Here is a 17,480-nt window from a genome sequence, read left to right as displayed (position 1 = left end):
TAATAAGGCAGGGGCTTCACTATGCCGCCATTTTGGTTTACAGGCTCTTTTCTGACCACATCTAGCACATGTCCTTCCATCAGGATTACCTGGAGCAGATGGTGCAGAGTTTTGCCCATAGGGAGATGGGTTTTTCTCAGGGGGGGCATAATACATGACTCCCTCATGTTCCTTATTTCTATACCCCTCCCTTTCTATTTCCCTGCTTACCTGCCTCCAATTATCCAATATCTCACCTAGCTTGGGATCCTGAACCCAGCCTCTGTACTGAGAGGCAAATCCTTCCCAATGGCTGCTGTTTAACACTCCATTTGCACTACATTTTGCTTTCTTCAATAGTTTATTGTATCCTCTTCCAACTGCTCTCTTCCCTGCTCTTTCTCTAACTATCTCTTGAGCTGACTTCCATACTGGCTGACTTTGCACTCCTCCCATTCTGTTCTGCGTGAATTCTTTTCTCACCTCCTTCCCACTGTCTTATCCTGCCCCAAATTCCTATAAGACTTCCTCAGTATAACATATACTGTATCTTATTCAATGGAGACTTTAAAGATCAGTTAGAGGATTCCCTCCTTCCCTTCTGTCCTTTTTTCCAAGATACTACACACTATATATAGTGTATCTATCAAAAGTGACTTTTAAGGTCCCTCTGCCTTTTTCCTGCCCTTTTTTTTTTCCAAGATACTACTGTACCTAAATCAAAAGTGACTTTTAAGGTCAGATGGAGGGTTTTTTTCAGGGATCACTATGTCCCTTTGTCATGTGACTACTTCCCTTTGTCACGTGACTACTTACTTTCCACAGAACACAAATGAATACGATGAATGCACAACCACAACAAGTCTGCTAACAATTTCAGCCCAAGTTCCTATCTAGCAACACCCATACAACATACTGCTCTTAGGTTCTTGCAAAAAGCTTGAGATGTTTATATAAGGAACATATGTGTTTACCTCACACTTGGACAGGAGAACAAAGTCCTTAGAAACACAGATCAAATTGGTAAGATAAAAGCTCTTACCTTGCAGCGCTGACTTTGGATCTGTGGTCCCAGGAACTTCTGTAATCACTGGTTGTCCGGGAGATCAGCAAACCTTCTCCTTATCTCTCAAGCCCACCCAGGGACGCCAGATTTGTTGGGGACATTAAAGTGTCCTCATAAGAGTATGTTGCAGAGTTCCAAATTAGATAATTAATTAACAGGCCTAGATGGACTGCAGCCATCTTCCTGGAGAACTGATTGAAAACACAAGATGGTAGTGTATCAAAAGAGTTCTGCTTTATTATAAGAAAAAGGTAGTTTAAATACATTACAGACAAAGAGCTGGCTTGGCTATTCTAATCAGGTACAACATAATTGGTTATAGAGATATAAGACAAGCCTGGCACATGGCTATTAGCTGAGGCTCATTATAATTTTCCACACTGGGATGGACTTTCCCATGAAACAAAGAAGGATTCAAATACTTATGTGTGAGCTAACATCCCAGACTATCTATATGTGTATATCATGGCAAAAGAGATAAGATGACATGTTCCAACTTAATTAACAATAAGCTACATAGATCCTGTCTATACAAACTCTAAGTGACCTTCATATACCATAAAATATGACAGAGTGCCCAGATACCATAAGATTAATACTTTTGTTGGTTATGTGTCCATACATCATGTAAAGGAGGTAAGAGATATACAAAGTCAGCTGTATCTTCTCAAAATGAGGCCCTTGAGAGATAAGGATTAGCAACCTCTGCATTAACGTTCATTATCACATTCCTTAAAGTCTAACAAAGGGCCTCCTTGACTTAAGCAGAAAAATCAGTTTATATGTGAAAGAGCACAAGATGGCTGCCAAAATACAAAGATGGAGGACTTAACTCTAACACCACATAAGCTAGCAGTATAGATAGGATCCTTGTTATGGGATAACCCCTTTACCTCAGCCTAAGTTTTTTGTTTTTTGTTTACTTTTTAATCTCATAAATCAACAGTCCAGATAAGGAAACAAACTTTGTAATATATATGTTAAAGTACCTAGAGGGGCCCGGGTATAAAGTGTGGGTCCAAAGAATTCCACTAAAATCAGTAAGATCATTTGGCAGCTGCCAATACGTGTCCAAAAAGCATAAGATGTAATGGGGAAGATTTATCTGAAGCGGTGGAAAAGTAAAATGAATCTGTTGCCCATAGCAACCAATCCAGCTGTCATCTGTCCAAGCTTCCTTTGAAAATGAAAGTACTAATCGGATTGGTTGCTATAGACCACCACTCCCCTGGCCATGCAGGACTATATAGTAAAGGGCATCTTTGGAAAAGATGTTCTGGTTTGGCTTTAATACCAGACAATGTCTCTAGGTTTTATAGAAAACCAGGGAGCTACCTTACACAAGAATTCCCAGAATTCCTAGTAGAACATGCATGGTCTGTCAGACTTTACACACCATAGGGTGACCTTCAAAGACATTCTCCTTAAGGAGACTCAGTGTGCCTTCTGACCTAAGGTGGATATCAAGTCTTTATATATGGCAGGCGCTCAAGAGGCGAGCGGCTGCGATAACCTCCAAGTCTCTGCTACCATCTTACCAGTGATTGCCGTCCCCCAAAAGGATATCAGAGGGTGACGATTATTTACTATTGAAGGCTCCCAGGCATGTTATCAGTAAAAAATTTTAAAAAAAAACACATACAAAAATAAAAATATATTAAACATTTAAATCACCCCCTTTCCCTATTAAAACACACACATATTACGGACCCCTGCGTCCAAAAATACCCAGTCTATAAACCTAAAATATTTTTCCATATAGCGATCACCGACATTTTCTCACCATTTCGCCTCTCATAAAAATTTGAATAAAAAAATTATCAAAACATTAGACATTTCCTAAAAAGGTATAAATAAAAAATACATGTGATCCTGCTAAAAAGATACTGTATATAGCTCCATATACAGAAAAAGTTGTAGTTGTTGCTGAATATGGTGACATTAACAATTAATTATTTTTTTTTAAAGTTTTGGATTCTTTTTGCTAAAAAGTAACAAAAGGTATTTAGATTTGGTATCACTATAACGATGCTGAAACGCAGAATACAGGTAACATCTCATTTTGGCTGCACAGTGAATGCTGTGGAAACTAAACCCATATAAAAGTCGCGCAAATGCAGCTTTTCTCTAATTCCACCTCATTCTGAATTTTTTTTCTTCACAGTAAATCGTACAATATTATATTTTACCATTAAGAATTACAGTTTGTCCTATAAAAATAAGCCCTCATAGGGCTCTGTGAATGGAAAAATAAAAACGTTTTGGCTTTTAGAAGGAGGGTTAAAAAAAAAAAAAATTGAAAAATTTCTGTGGTGGGAAGGTGTTAACGGATAGGGACTTTGTGTTGTTTTAGAGGCAGGACATAGGCTGCAAAAGTGATGTCCAAAAGATGCCTGGGCAGCAAACTCTGCAGCTGTCAGAAGTCATCATATTCATCTGGGTTGGATGGAGAAGAAAAGGAAAGAGGAAATCCCAAATAGAGAAGAAGTCACCTATATGTATTCTGTTACTGAATCTGATCCAGTTATTTACCTTCCATTGTGGCCGACAACATGACTACTGTGGAGGTTGTGATGGAAGGGAAACCTGGCACTAAACAGCTTCTTCTGCTTCCTGATAGTCAAAGGGTTTCTCTGCAGATTCCACTAGGGGGAGTTCTTCGCATAAATATATTTATTGATCTCCATAGTAGTTGTTTATAATCATATGTACTGAGCCCCAACCGTGTAAAGAGTGACAATCTCTTTCCCTGTTAAATAGTGGCAAAAACCCACAATGCCATGTCCAACCACAGCCTAACTGTGGCATGGTGTCCATTCTAAAATTGTCTGTAGGGGCCTATGATTTTTGTATGCATCTCGATCTGATTAGTTCAGAACTGAAACAAGTCTAACATGGCCATAATGCAGACACACCAAAATTCACACAGTTATATGGAATTATATACAGGTTACAGCTCGTTCACATCTGCGCCCAGTCTCCGTCTGTCGGGTTTCCGTCTTCTGCAGACAGAAGACGGAAACCCGACAGTGTACGGCTGTGAGTGGCGGTGAGCATTTTGTGCTCTCTGCAGCGAAACCGTTTTTTTTTTTTGACTGGATACATCGGACATGCAGGACTTTGTGTCCGGTTAAAAAAAAGAAAACACCCACGAGCGCTCACAGCCGGACACTTTTCAAACCCATTCAAATGAATGGGTTTGAAAAATGCCTGCAGGTTCCCGTCTCCTGCCCAGTTTCGGGCAGGAGATGGAAACCTTTATAACGGAGGCCGGGACGCAGGTGTGAACCTGGCCTTACCACAAAATTTAGATTACATGCAACTGATGGATCTGAGGGTTACGGTGCAGTACAGACCCTATAGTGAATTTATTCTATGGCTGCATGAAACAGGCTTTAGGCTAAGGCCCAAAAGTAGCGGGCCACAACAAAAAAACACTGCAGGAAAAACATCTGCTGCAACACAAGGCAGTTTTCCCGCAGCGCTGTTCACAGGAAGCCTCTGGGGACTTTCTTTTTCAATTATACCTATAAGGTATATATATATTAACTTCATATCCAACCTACTGGACTGAGGCAAATTTTCCTGTGGTTTATGTTTTTTGACTCTTTTAAGGTATTGACAAATGATGGAATGTCCCTTGTACAAAGTTACAAAGATTAACAAGTTCAACCATCAGGTCAGGTTTTGTTTGCTGATAATATCAGTTTCCTGATAAGTAGAGATGAGCGAACAGTAAAATGTTCAATATTCGTTTCGAATAGCTGCTCAATATTCGACTATTCGAACGAATATTGAACCCCATTATAGTCTATGGGCGAAAATGCTTCGCTACAGGGGATCCCACTCTTCAACTCAGTAGAGTCACCAAGTCCACTAAGACACCCCAGGAAATGATGCCAACACCCTGGAATGCAACTGGCATTGATTGTCCGAATGCTGTACACTGGCCAATCAACTCTGGTCAATGCATTCCTATGGCGAGATGAAGCAGAGCTAGCCGTGCGATTATCTCGACTACTCCGGACACCGGAGATGAAGCAGAGCTCAGCTATGCTACAGCCAACCATCCCTCCAACTACTCCTCCTGTCACACACACAGCTCTGCACTAGTGCCAACCATCCCTCCAGCTACTCCTCCTGTCACACACATCTCTGGTGTAACAGAGCTCAGCACACACTCAGCTCTGCTACATCTCTACTCTCTCTACAGTGATGTCTCAATTTTGTTGTCCTGTATCTTGATGACTGTGTCTAGTAAATTTATTTCAGTGAAGGAGTGATTGAGCATCAGGTTGATGGTGGGATGGAACTGGTTGAATTGTTCATAGAAGGTTTTCAGCTGTTTTTCAGACCCAGTCCAAAGGATTAGGATATCGTCAATGAAGTGATTGTAGGCCAGAGGTCTGGTGTTGCAGGAGGATAGGAAGTTGCTCTCAAGTTTGGCCATGAAGAGATTAGTGTACTGTGGAGCCATTTTGCTCCCCATTACGGTGCCGGTCTGCTGTAAATTGATGCAGTCACCAAAGGAGAAGTAATTGTGGGTGAGGATGAATTTTGTGAGTTTCACCATAGCTTACCTTTCTTTGGCCAGGATGGTTCCATCTGGAAGGGGGATCTACACTCACCAGCCACTTTATTAGGTACACCATGCTAGTAACAGGTTGGACCCCTTTTGCCTTCAGAACTGCCTCAATTCTTCGTGGCATAGATTCAACAAGGTGCTGGAAGCATTCCTCAGAGATTTTGGTCCATATTGACATGATGGCATCACACAGTTGCCGCAGATTTGTCGGCTGCACATCCATGATGTGAATCTCCCGTTCCACCACATCCCAAAGACGCTCTATTGGATTGAGATCTGGTGACTGTGGAGGCCATTGGAGTACAGTGAACTCATTGTCATGTTCAAGAAACCAGTCTGAGATGATTCCAGCTTTATGACATGGCGCATTATCCTGCTGAAAGTAGCCATCAGATGTTGGGTACATTGTGGTCATAAAGGGATGGACATGGTCAGCAACAATACTCAGGTAGGCTTTGGCGTTGCAACGATGCTCAATTGGTACCAAGGGGCCCAAAGAGTGCCAAGAAAATATTCCCCACACTATGACACCACCACCACCAGCCTGAACCATTGATACAAGGCAGGATGGATCCATGCTTTCATGTTGTTGACGCCAAATTCTGACCCTACCATCCGAATGTCGCAGCTGAAATCGAGACTCATCAGACCAGGCAACGTTTTTCCAATCTTCAATTGTCCAATTTCGATGAGCTTGTGCAAATTGTAGCCTCAGTTTCCTGTTCTTAGCTGAAAGGAGTGGCACCCGGTGTGGTCTTCTGCTGCTGTAGCCCATCTGCCTCAAAGTTCGACATACTGTGCGTTCAGAGATGCTCTTCTGGCTACCTTGGTTGTAACGGGTGGCTATTTGAGTCACTGTTGCCTTTCTATCAGCTCGAACCAGTCTGGCCATTCTCCTCTGACCTCTGGCATCAACAATGCATTTCCGCCCACAGAACTGCCGCTCACTGGATGTTTTTTCTTTTTCGGACCATTCTCTGTAAACCCTAGAGATGGTTGTGCGTGAAAATCCCAGTAGATCAGCAGTTTCTGAAATACTCAGACCAGCCCTTCTGGCACCAACAACCATGCCACGTTCAAAGGCACTCAAATCACCTTTCTTCCCCATACTGATGCTCGGTTTGAACTGCAGGAGATTGTCTTGACCATGTCTACATGCCTAAATGCACTGAGTTGCCGCCATGTGATTGGCTGATTAGAAATTAAGTGTTAACGAGCAGTTGGACAGGTGTACCTAATAAAGTGGCCGGTGAGTGTATAGTGGATAGTTTATTTAATAGGTCTGTAGTATCCTGAAGGTAGCTGGCTGTATCCTTCACTAAGGGTTTGAGGATGCCCTCCACCCATCCAGAAATCTGTTCGGTGAGAGTGCCAACACATAAAGAGACCGTACAAGTTCTATGACCCCATCAGTATTTACATTGCATGACGTCTGTTTTATAGCGGTCATGTGACGTAATTACATCCTCATCCAATAGAAGTGACCAGGATGTTGCTATATGGTTACTATGAAACAGACAGCATGCATTTTAAACAGTGAAGAGATTACAGCACTTGCGCAAGCACAGGTCAGGAGATATCAGGACATGGCTTTCATGTCTTCATATAAAGCCAGGGTCAGTTCAGGTGATGCATATGGCTCTCCACAGCTGCTTACATACACATTTTGACCTCTTGAATATATATTTTGTGATTCTTAGCTTGGTCTCATCTCTTTGTAGTTGTTGGTTAAGCAACACAAACATAACTGGTCTGTCTCCATGATGATTGTTGACGTAATGACCAACCTGCTTCATTTCTCTTCTACCCATGATTCCTGGGTTTCCTCCCACAATCCACAGTAATACTTATAGGGAATTGTGAGCCCTATATGGGACAGTGATTGACAATGTCTGTAAAGCACTGTAGAATATGTTGGGACTATACAAAGAAATAAATAGATAAATGAATGCATATCAATGAGTGATATCTCCTGACCATGATCTCGATTACCTGACTAGTGCACATAATAATGTCCATAATAACAGGCCTATACTGACCGCCACTGGGTATTTTCTGGTTATCAACAGTAACAATGTCCTACAGTTTGATCATGGGTATATACATATAGCTAAGCAATGACATGCATGTATATCAACTTCTAGACTGACAAATTAAAATTTCTCATTTAACTGCATCTTAATCTCATTTCACCATAGAGCACCTGAATACACTTTGTCTGTTTGTTTTTTATGTCCGGACATGATATTTGAGGACATTGCAGGTTTTCTGCCACCTGAATTTACGGGAAGGTCTATTTACTTTTCTAAACAAACATTTTGGTTGTGAAACTCTTATAATACAAATTTCCCTTAGACTCTGGAGTATAGGGACACTCTGCTTGTCACCAAGACTGGTCACTACTAATGTCCCAGGAAAATGAAGGTCTTAGCAATATGCCTGCTCACCATCTTGGATTGGGCATGTGTGGAAGGGGTAGAGAAAACATACTACATGGCAATTAAAGAAATAAACTGGGATTATGCCCCCAGTGGGGTGAATGGCATTTCTGGAAAACCCATTGCTGCTCCTGAAGATGAGTAAGTAGTTCCTATCAGACATTTGTGTACATGGATGCAAAGAATTTTAATGCATCTTAATTGTTGCATTACAAGGTCCCTATATATTTTGTGCTTCACTTTCTCACTATATTCATGGTCTCTATCTGCTTATATGACGAAAACATATTCTTCTTTACAATCAGAAATTGAAATCCAGTTGAAATCATGACTTGTATGACTATGCAGCTACTGTATGTCAGTAGACCATGATCAGGACAGGTTTTAAGTCTAAGGGCCCATGCACACGATGTAACGCAGCATTGATTCTGACACGTAGACTCGTGTCAGAATCAAGAGCTGCAAAACAGAATACCATTGAGTTCAATGGGTTCCGTCTCACGCGCTACACATTGAAATCAATGGGAGGCTTTTTAACCCATTGATTTCAAAGTGTTACGTGTGTTAAACGGAACCCATTGAAGTCAATGGAATTCTGTCTTGAAGCGCTGATTCTGACACGAGTTTACGTGTCAGAATCAACGCCGCGTTACATCGTGTGCACGGGCCCTAAGGGTCCATTCACATGGAGGAAAATGGTGAGGAATTTGATAGGAACCCATTGAAGTCAATGGGAGGCTTTTTTTCAGCACTGAAATTCCACACCAAATTCTTCACCATTTTCCTCTGTGTGAATGGACCCTAAGGGTTCATTCACATGATCATATTATAGCTCTGTTTTGTATGCCTTTGTAAAGGCCATTACTGTACCTTCCAACAGACGTAGTTGGGAAAATGTACAGTAAGTGAATTTACACATGCCTGGAATAAACATAGTTCTATGCTAAAATAAAATGGTAATAATATAAGGGCAGAGTAGATAAACCATGTGGACTTTTTCTGCCGTCAATCTTCTATTTTTCTATGTACATCTGCCTTTGATTTTTTACAGAGGTATAGTGAGGCTGGACTCATGCCATTCTGCATTGGGTTACACATGCATCAAGGTGTCCTTAGTCAGATGAATTGTTTAGTACCATAGTGTACAGTACATTGTATAGTTAAGGATATGTTCACATCTGCGCTGGGTTCCCTAGTTCTAGTTCTCCCACTTTAAAAGAGCGGATAGAAAAGTCCAGCAAGGAGGACTTATCTCATTACATTTTTCAGGCAGAAACTGGACAGAAACCCGATACCATTACAGTCTATGGGGTCCGCAGGTGACCACTTTTTAAGCAGATTAGGTTTCCGTTTCTTGGGTCTCCAACTGGACCTGAAGAACGAAAAGCCAAACACAGGTGTTAACCTAGCGTAAATCTTTGAGAAGAATCTGCCTTGTGTGCATCTAGCCTAAAACCTAGAGCAGGACAGAACTCTAAACAAATGGAAAATCCAAGTAATCTTGTGTCAGCAACAAAATCTTTTCAATAGGTCTACAAACCAAGATAATCTGAACTCGCTCCAGTCTGACTTCAGTGTCACTCCCTTATAATGCATGTAATGTTTCACAAACTAACACTCAAAAAGTCACTGAAATTTCCGTAAAATTAATTATAGTTATAGTTACTAATTAGTCATTAGTTAGTGATCATTTAGTCCTTTAGGAGGACTTCAGTCAAAAATTATGGACAAAAAAGACCTATGTCCAGGACTAATGTGATTGACACCACAAGGGATACCTGACAGACCCCATAATATTTAGTGGGTTCCATAGATACCTGCTTGCGCCTCTCATATGATAGATCCTTCCCAACTGGGATTTCAATTTTTCTGTTCCTGTAATGGAACAGAAAAATTTAAATTCAGAGAAAGATGTGAACACAGCCTTACCTTACTGTCATGAAAAAAAAAAAAGATTAAAAAGCCACTACATTGTTGGGAAAGAGTGGGACAGAATACAACTGTATAAGCAAGATTTTTTATTACATAAGCAATGCAGTGATTGAGCTCTGCCATTTACATTTCACACAGTCCCATACTCCAAGCCCATACTCCATACACAGTTACTCAGTCAAAGGCGAGAACAGCTGTCAATACAGAAACAAGGGAAATCATAAAGAGAGGCAGGATTTCACAGAAAGGAGCCAAAATTTTCTAATAAAGGATATTGCACAATTTATTTATGACACAACCACTGACCGAAAACCATAAGCTGTCCAAAAGTTTGGTTATGCTTTAAACAATATGTTTTCCTTTAAACATCACTGTACACTGTACATATAGAATCATTACATTATGTATTGTGTTGTGATATGTCTGTTAGGGAATTGCTAGGACAGCAATTCCCCAGTAGCTGCTGGAAACCCTGGGAAAGGGGCACAAGAGACAGTGAGCCCTAAGCTGAAACCCTCCACTGTCCCTTCCTGCTTGCTGGTCCTATCCTAGGTAATAGGCGGCAACTTGGAGACGATCCCATCCTATATACGTGATACACAAAACGCACACAAGACAAACAACAACAAAGGGAGGTCAGCTAGCCAAGGGTCAGTAACAGTCGAACAATGCAGTGCCAAATCGAAGTTCAAAAGAATAGTCAATAGGGAAAGCCAAGGTCAGGATTAAGAATACAAGTAACAAAACAGCAAGAGAAAGCCAGCAAGCATGAGGCAATAGCAAGCACCAGTGTGAATGTGAGCCAAGCAGAAATAGGAAGGATGAACCTGCCCTGGAGTTGATAGGTGGATAGGCTGTCTATCACAGGGCAAGGCTAAACTTAACCACTTCATGAATAGAGGCAAACAAGAGCAGAAGACGGTTGTGGTGGATATGCAATTACAGAACTAGAGCTGTGTTCACACAGTGCAACCAAAAACTCTAAGCAAGGAATTAAACTGCACACGTCTCCTGCACCGCAGCATGCGATCAGAGGGTGGCACAGTGACCCGAACAGGCAGACATGTTACAACGTCCCAGCATTCCTTGCTGACTCAATGTCCTAGTCAAACATACCAAATATGTTTCGTATATAAAATATATACTAGAGATGAGCGAACACTAAAATGTTCGAGGTTCGAAATTCGATTCGAACAGCCGCTCACTGTTCGAGTGTTCGAATGGGTTTCGAACCCCATTATAGTCTATGGGGAACATAAACTCGTTAAGGGGGAAACCCAAATTCGTGTCTGGAGGGTCACCAAGTCCACTATGACACCCCAGGAAATGATACCAACACCCTGGAATGACACTGGGACAGCAGGGGAAGCATGTCTGGGGGCATAAAAGTCACTTTATTTCATGGAAATCCCTGTCAGTTTGCGATTTTCGCAAGCTAACTTTTCCCCATAGAAATGCATTGGCCAGTGCTGATTGGCCAGAGTACGGAACTCGACCAATCAGCGCTGGCTCTGCTGGAGGAGGCGGAGTCTAAGATCGCTCCACACCAGTCTCCATTCAGGTCCGACCTTAGACTCCGCCTCCTCCGGCAGAGCCAGCGCTGATTGGCCGAAGGCTGGCCAATGCATTCCTATGCGAATGCAGAGACTTAGCAGTGCTGAGTCAGTTTTGCTCAACTACACATCTGATGCACACTCGGCACTGCTACATCAGATGTAGCAATCTGATGTAGCAGAGCCGAGGGTGCACTAGAACCCCTGTGCAAACTCAGTTCACGCTAATAGAATGCATTGGCCAGCGCTGATTGGCCAATGCATTCTATTAGCCCGATGAAGTAGAGCTGAATGTGTGTGCTAAGCACACACATTCAGCACTGCTTCATCACGCCAATACAATGCATTAGCCAGTGCTGATTGGCCAGAGTACGGAATTCGGCCAATCAGCGCTGGCTCTGCTGGAGGAGGCGGAGTCTAAGGTCGGACCTGAATGGAGACTGGTGTGGAGCGATCTTAGACTCCGCCTCCTCCAGCAGAGCCAGCGCTGATTGGCCGAATTCCGTACTCTGGCCAATCAGCGCTGGCCAATGCATTCTATTAGCCCGATGAAGTAGAGCTGAATGTGTGTGCTAAGCACACACATTCAGCACTGCTTCATCACGCCAATACAATGCATTAGCCAGTGCTGATTGGCCAGAGTACGGAATTCGGCCAATCAGCGCTGGCTCTGCTGGAGGAGGCGGAGTCTAAGGTCGGACCTGAATGGAGACTGGTGTGGAGCGATCTTAGACTCCGCCTCCTCCAGCAGAGCCAGCGCTGATTGGCCGAATTCCGTACTCTGGCCAATCAGCGCTGGCCAATGCATTCTATTAGCCCGATGAAGTAGAGCTGAATGTGTGTGCTAAGCACACACATTCAGCACTGCTTCATCACGCCAATACAATGCATTAGCCAGTGCTGATTGGCCAGAGTACGGAATTCGGCCAATCAGCGCTGGCTCTGCTGGAGGAGGCGGAGTCTAAGGTCGGACCTGAATGGAGACTGGTGTGGAGCGATCTTAGACTCCGCCTCCTCCAGCAGAGCCAGCGCTGATTGGCCGAATTCCGTACTCTGGCCAATCAGCGCTGGCCAATGCATTCTATTAGCCCGATGAAGTAGAGCTGAATGTGTGTGCTTAGCACACACATTCAGCTCTACTTCATCGGGCTAATAGAATGCATTGGCCAATCAGCGCTGGCCAATGCATTCTATTAGCTTGATGAAGCAGAGTGTGCACAAGGGTTCAAGCGCACCCTCGGCTCTGATGTAGCAGAGCCGAGGGTGCACAAGGGTTCAAGTGCACCCTCGGCTCTCCTACATCAGAGCCGAGGGTGCGCTTGAACCCTTGTGCAGCCTCAGCTCTGCTACATCAGAGCCGAGGGTGCGCTTGAACCCTTGTGCACACTCTGCTTCATCAAGCTAATAGAATGCATTGGCCAGCACTGATTGGCCAGAGTACGGAATTCGGCCAATCAGCGCTGGCCAATGCATCCCTATGGGAAAAAGTTTATCTCACAAAAATCACAATTACACACCCGATAGAGCCCCAAAAAGTTATTTTTAATAACATTCCCCCCTAAATAAAGGTTATCCCTAGCTATCCCTGCCTGTACAGCTATCCCTGTCTCATAGTCACAAAGCTCACATTCTCATATGACCCGGATTTGAAATCCACTATTCGTCTAAAATGGAGGTCACCTGATTTCGGCAGCCAATGACTTTTTCCAATTTTTTTCAATGCCCCCAGTGTCGTAGTTCCTGTCCCACCTCCCCTGCGCTGTTATTGGTGCAAAAAAGGCGCCAGGGAAGGTGGGAGGGGAATCGAATTTTGGCGCACTTTACCACGCGGTGTTCGATTCGATTCGAACATGGCGAACACCCTGATATCCGATCGAACATGTGTTCGATAGAACACTGTTCGCTCATCTCTAATATATACCACATATCAAAATCAGCATACGTTCAGAATATTATGTTCTATTAATAAGTGCACACACTGTACATATTTCATGTGTCCCACAGAATTGGGAATGCAGCTCTAGACTACAGTATAATAAAGGCTGTCGCTCAGGATTATAAGAAAATAAGTCAATCAATATATTAGGTTTAATTTCTTTTGCCGGTGAGATACTTTGTTCATCTGAGGGTTCAAATTAGTATTAGTTTGTACGGTATACACAGAGAAGATAACACATGAGTCTAAGAACTTGGGTAAATAGGATTTATGTGCAAAAAAATTGTGACCTTTCCATTTCTGTGCCGCCCTTATCACTTTCCCAGAATCATCATGGACACTGCTAGATGTATTATTATTTATGCCAGAAATCTGGCACAAGTGACATGGGAAATGTACGCCAGGTTCCCTCCAGGCACACTCTTTGCCTTATCTTCATAAATCTGCCCCAATTTGTATAAATTTCGATTACTCAAAAATCAGACAGTATACAGTATCAATAAATATTCAACTTTAACACCTTGCATTTTTACAAGTGCATATGTTTTCCAATGATCCAAATATTAAAGAAAATATCAAATAACAGATATTTTTGGAGAAATGTACACTACACTTCGCTTTTTTTCAAATAGAAATCACTGGAGAATGTATTGGATGACTAATGTAAAGTACAAGTGTTAGTGGTTCAACCCTTTGACACATACTAATACTGTGTATGACACCATTTTTACCATTGCTTTTGTGAGCTCCACATTTGCGGCTATGAAAAATATCAAGAATTAAAAATATCATTAAATATTGTATATATTTGTATAGGTTAATAATCTATTTCAGCATAGAGTTATATACTGTGGTCTTCTTTCTATTATCCAGGCATGCCAGCACCTTCCTAGAATCTGGCCCCAATAGAATAGGCAAAGTCTACAAAAAAGCTGCTTACTTTCAATATACAGATGACTCATACACAGACGAAATCAAGAAACCAGACTGGCTAGGATTTTTGGGACCAATCTTGACAGCTGAAGTTGGTGACACAATTACTATTCATCTCAAAAATTTTGCATCCAGATCTTTTTCCTTACATCCACATGGGGTGGAATACACGAAGGAAAATGAAGGTAATGGGCTATGACTGTAATACAATAATGTCTACATATTACACCAAAGATCTATAGTACTTCTAAATATTAAATCTTTTTTTTTGTTGTTTAATGTAGATTGTGAGCCCCACACAGAGCTCACAATGTACATTTTTTCCCTATCAGTATGTCTTTTTGGAATATGAGATGGAAATCCATGCAAACACGGGGAGAACATACAAACTCCTTGTAGATGTTTTTTTGCCTTTGGTGGGATTTGAACACCAAGACCCAGCGCTGCAAGGCTGCAGTGCTAACCACTGAGCCACCATGTGGCCCCCTAAATATTAAATCTAACTAGAAATAGCAGCGTTTAGAGTGATCACCGTTTACCATTTAATCAGGTAACATTTTATATGGTTGTTGCAAGAATATTGGAAACCTTGAAGGGGTTGTCCAACCTTTATTAAAGCTGGATAGCACAGTGACTTAGCCCACAGTCATGTGCAAGGTGCCTTAGTGACAGAAGCTGCCATAGACGTTCACCTGGATGCAAGGATGCCAGTAGGGTTGCTTTAACCACAGGGCAATTGTGCACTTTCAACTGGGCCCTATGGTAGCGAGGGATCCCTTGGGACAGTGGGACAGTCCTGCATTTGTTATCCAGACAGTGGGTCTGGGTTGCCCCAACTCACTTGAAGACAGTGGTGATGTAGGTAGTTGTCTGCTCCCTGCTTCCCCATCTGGCCACTCTTCAGACTCTCCACTCTCCTGAAGACTCCAGGACATGAGACAGGAGTGAGTGAGTGAACAGGGAAATAGGGAAAGGTGAGTATTGAGGTTTTTCTTTAATATATATAGTTAGGGCAACTCAAGGGGGAATTAAACTTTGGGGACATCCAGAAGGGGGACATGGAACTGTGGGGGACACAGCACTGTGGGAACAACTTGGGATCAAGACTTGAAATTGTGCGGGACAATTGAGTGTGGGTTCCCTGGACAAATTTAAACTGACTTAGCATTATGCTGCTCATACATTTTATTGTCATGAGTCCCCTCCACTACCCCTTTGGGTCTATTACGTGAGGCTTTCTTACAGGAGATTGCCTTCTGCTTGACCCCAAATATTCGATACAGCTTGAACCAGCATGACCACTTCGCTGACCTTATCCATTGGTATCATAATGCAATAACACAACATATAAATTCACATTTCCTCAAATGTTTCAGAATTCAGGCACTAGTCCACCCTTACAGTACATTACACTGCATTGTAGGGTTATACTAGTAATGTTCTTCTATCCACAGGAGCATTATACCCAGATAATACCTCCAAAGCACAGAAAAAAGATGACGCGGTACAGCCTGGAGAATCCAGTACTTACAAATGGGATGTTGTTGAAGATCAAGGTCCAACTGCAAGAGATTCAGACTGTGTGACCAGGATTTACCACTCTCACATTGATGGTCCAAGAGATGTCTACTCTGGTCTTGTTGGACCGTTAATTATCTGTAAAAAAGGTGAGTTAAGAAATTAGAATGACATGACAACTCCCATTGGATAGCCATGGACTGGACACTTGAATGGCCTCCGTCATCATCACATTCACATGCTAAACATTGTGGTGTTTTCAGTGGGAAGAGGGCTCCTTTGGTGGCAGTTTATCTCCATCAGAGCGAAAAGATCAGAATGTGGAAATCCAACAGCCTGATTCTTATCTCTCAACATCTGCCATCAGGAGAGAGTTGTGTACACATTGGTCAGCCATGACACGTTTTTTGGACTTTTTAAAAAAGTTTTAGGCAGATGTGAGAAATATACTGCAGAATAGAACTTTTCATTGTGTATTTTTTCCATCAAATAACAAAATGAAAAGAATGAACAAAAGAGAAATCTTAGTCAAATCAATATTAGGTGTGAGCACTCTTTACCATCACTTGCACACAATTTTGGAAAGAACTCGGCAGGAAGGTTGTCTCAAACATCTTAGAGAAATAAGAAATAATGAGAAAACAGATCATCTGTGGATGTAAGCTTGCTGAAATTCTTCTTCCATGGAATCCCAGACAGACTTGATGATGTTGAGATCAGGGCTCTGGGGGAGCCATACGATCACTTCCAGGACTCTTCCTCCGAAGGGTGGTCACTTCAAATAGTTATTGGATTTAGGTTTTGAGGTTTTTTTTTGCTCATTCATTTCATTTTGTAAATTAACAGAAATAAACTGTTAGCACTTCTATTATTGAAAATGTTGTTACTTTATATAAAACTTTTTCACATCCACATGTCTGTTACTTGTTTAGATAGCAGTTATCTTTAGTTCGCCTCCTGCTTTCTTATACTACACATGGTTCACTTGTATAGATATATTACATTTCACACAAATAAGAACTTCAATATAAAATTACATTGTTTTTCTTTTCTTTTTTTCCTCTACGGTAGAATTTTCACCAATCATTACAAAATATAATTTTTTTATTTACAGGAAAAACAGAAGAAATAGAGAAGAAGCAGTATGAGGAGTTCATCCTAATGTTCTCTGTGATAGATGAAAATCTTAGCTGGTATCTGGATGAAAATATTAAGAATTATTGCACTGATCCTGGATCTGTTGATAAAGAAGATGAAGACTTTCAGGAAAGCAATAAAATGCATTGTAAGTCTATCAAACATATAAAAGTGTGTAACCACTAAGGCTTCCATTGTGGCTTCTACCATGTTTGTCTGAGAATAAGACAGGGTCTTATATTATTTTTTTTCTAGGTCTTATTTTTGGTCTTATACTGCAGGCACTGGAGTGAATAAGAATCTTTTCTGATTCAGCCTGGATGAACCTTGTAAAACGGTTAGGTTTGGTAACCCTAATCCTAACTTGCGTTCACAATTGATGCTGCAGGGTTAGCGGGTCTTA

General features: G+C 41.9%; 1 protein-coding gene across 1 annotated transcript in view; it reads left to right on the top strand.

Moving 5' to 3' along the window:
* Window positions 1–8,117: 8,117 nt before the first annotated feature.
* Window positions 8,118–17,480, top strand: part of LOC142198042 (ceruloplasmin-like) — a 61,025-nt gene continuing 51,662 nt past the window's right edge. The window contains exons 1-4 of the mRNA XM_075268839.1: window positions 8,118–8,209; window positions 14,363–14,607; window positions 15,877–16,089; window positions 17,064–17,225. Of these exons, the coding sequence (XP_075124940.1) occupies window positions 8,124–8,209; window positions 14,363–14,607; window positions 15,877–16,089; window positions 17,064–17,225 (706 nt within the window). The 5' untranslated portion in view covers window positions 8,118–8,123. The remainder of the gene's footprint in view (window positions 8,210–14,362; window positions 14,608–15,876; window positions 16,090–17,063; window positions 17,226–17,480) is intronic.

This window comes from Leptodactylus fuscus, chromosome 3 (assembly GCF_031893055.1).
Source record: "Leptodactylus fuscus isolate aLepFus1 chromosome 3, aLepFus1.hap2, whole genome shotgun sequence".
NCBI classification, from domain to species: domain Eukaryota; kingdom Metazoa; phylum Chordata; class Amphibia; order Anura; family Leptodactylidae; genus Leptodactylus; species Leptodactylus fuscus.
The sequence above is the reverse complement of the archived record's forward strand: the minus strand, read 5'-3'. Positions and strand labels throughout refer to the sequence as shown.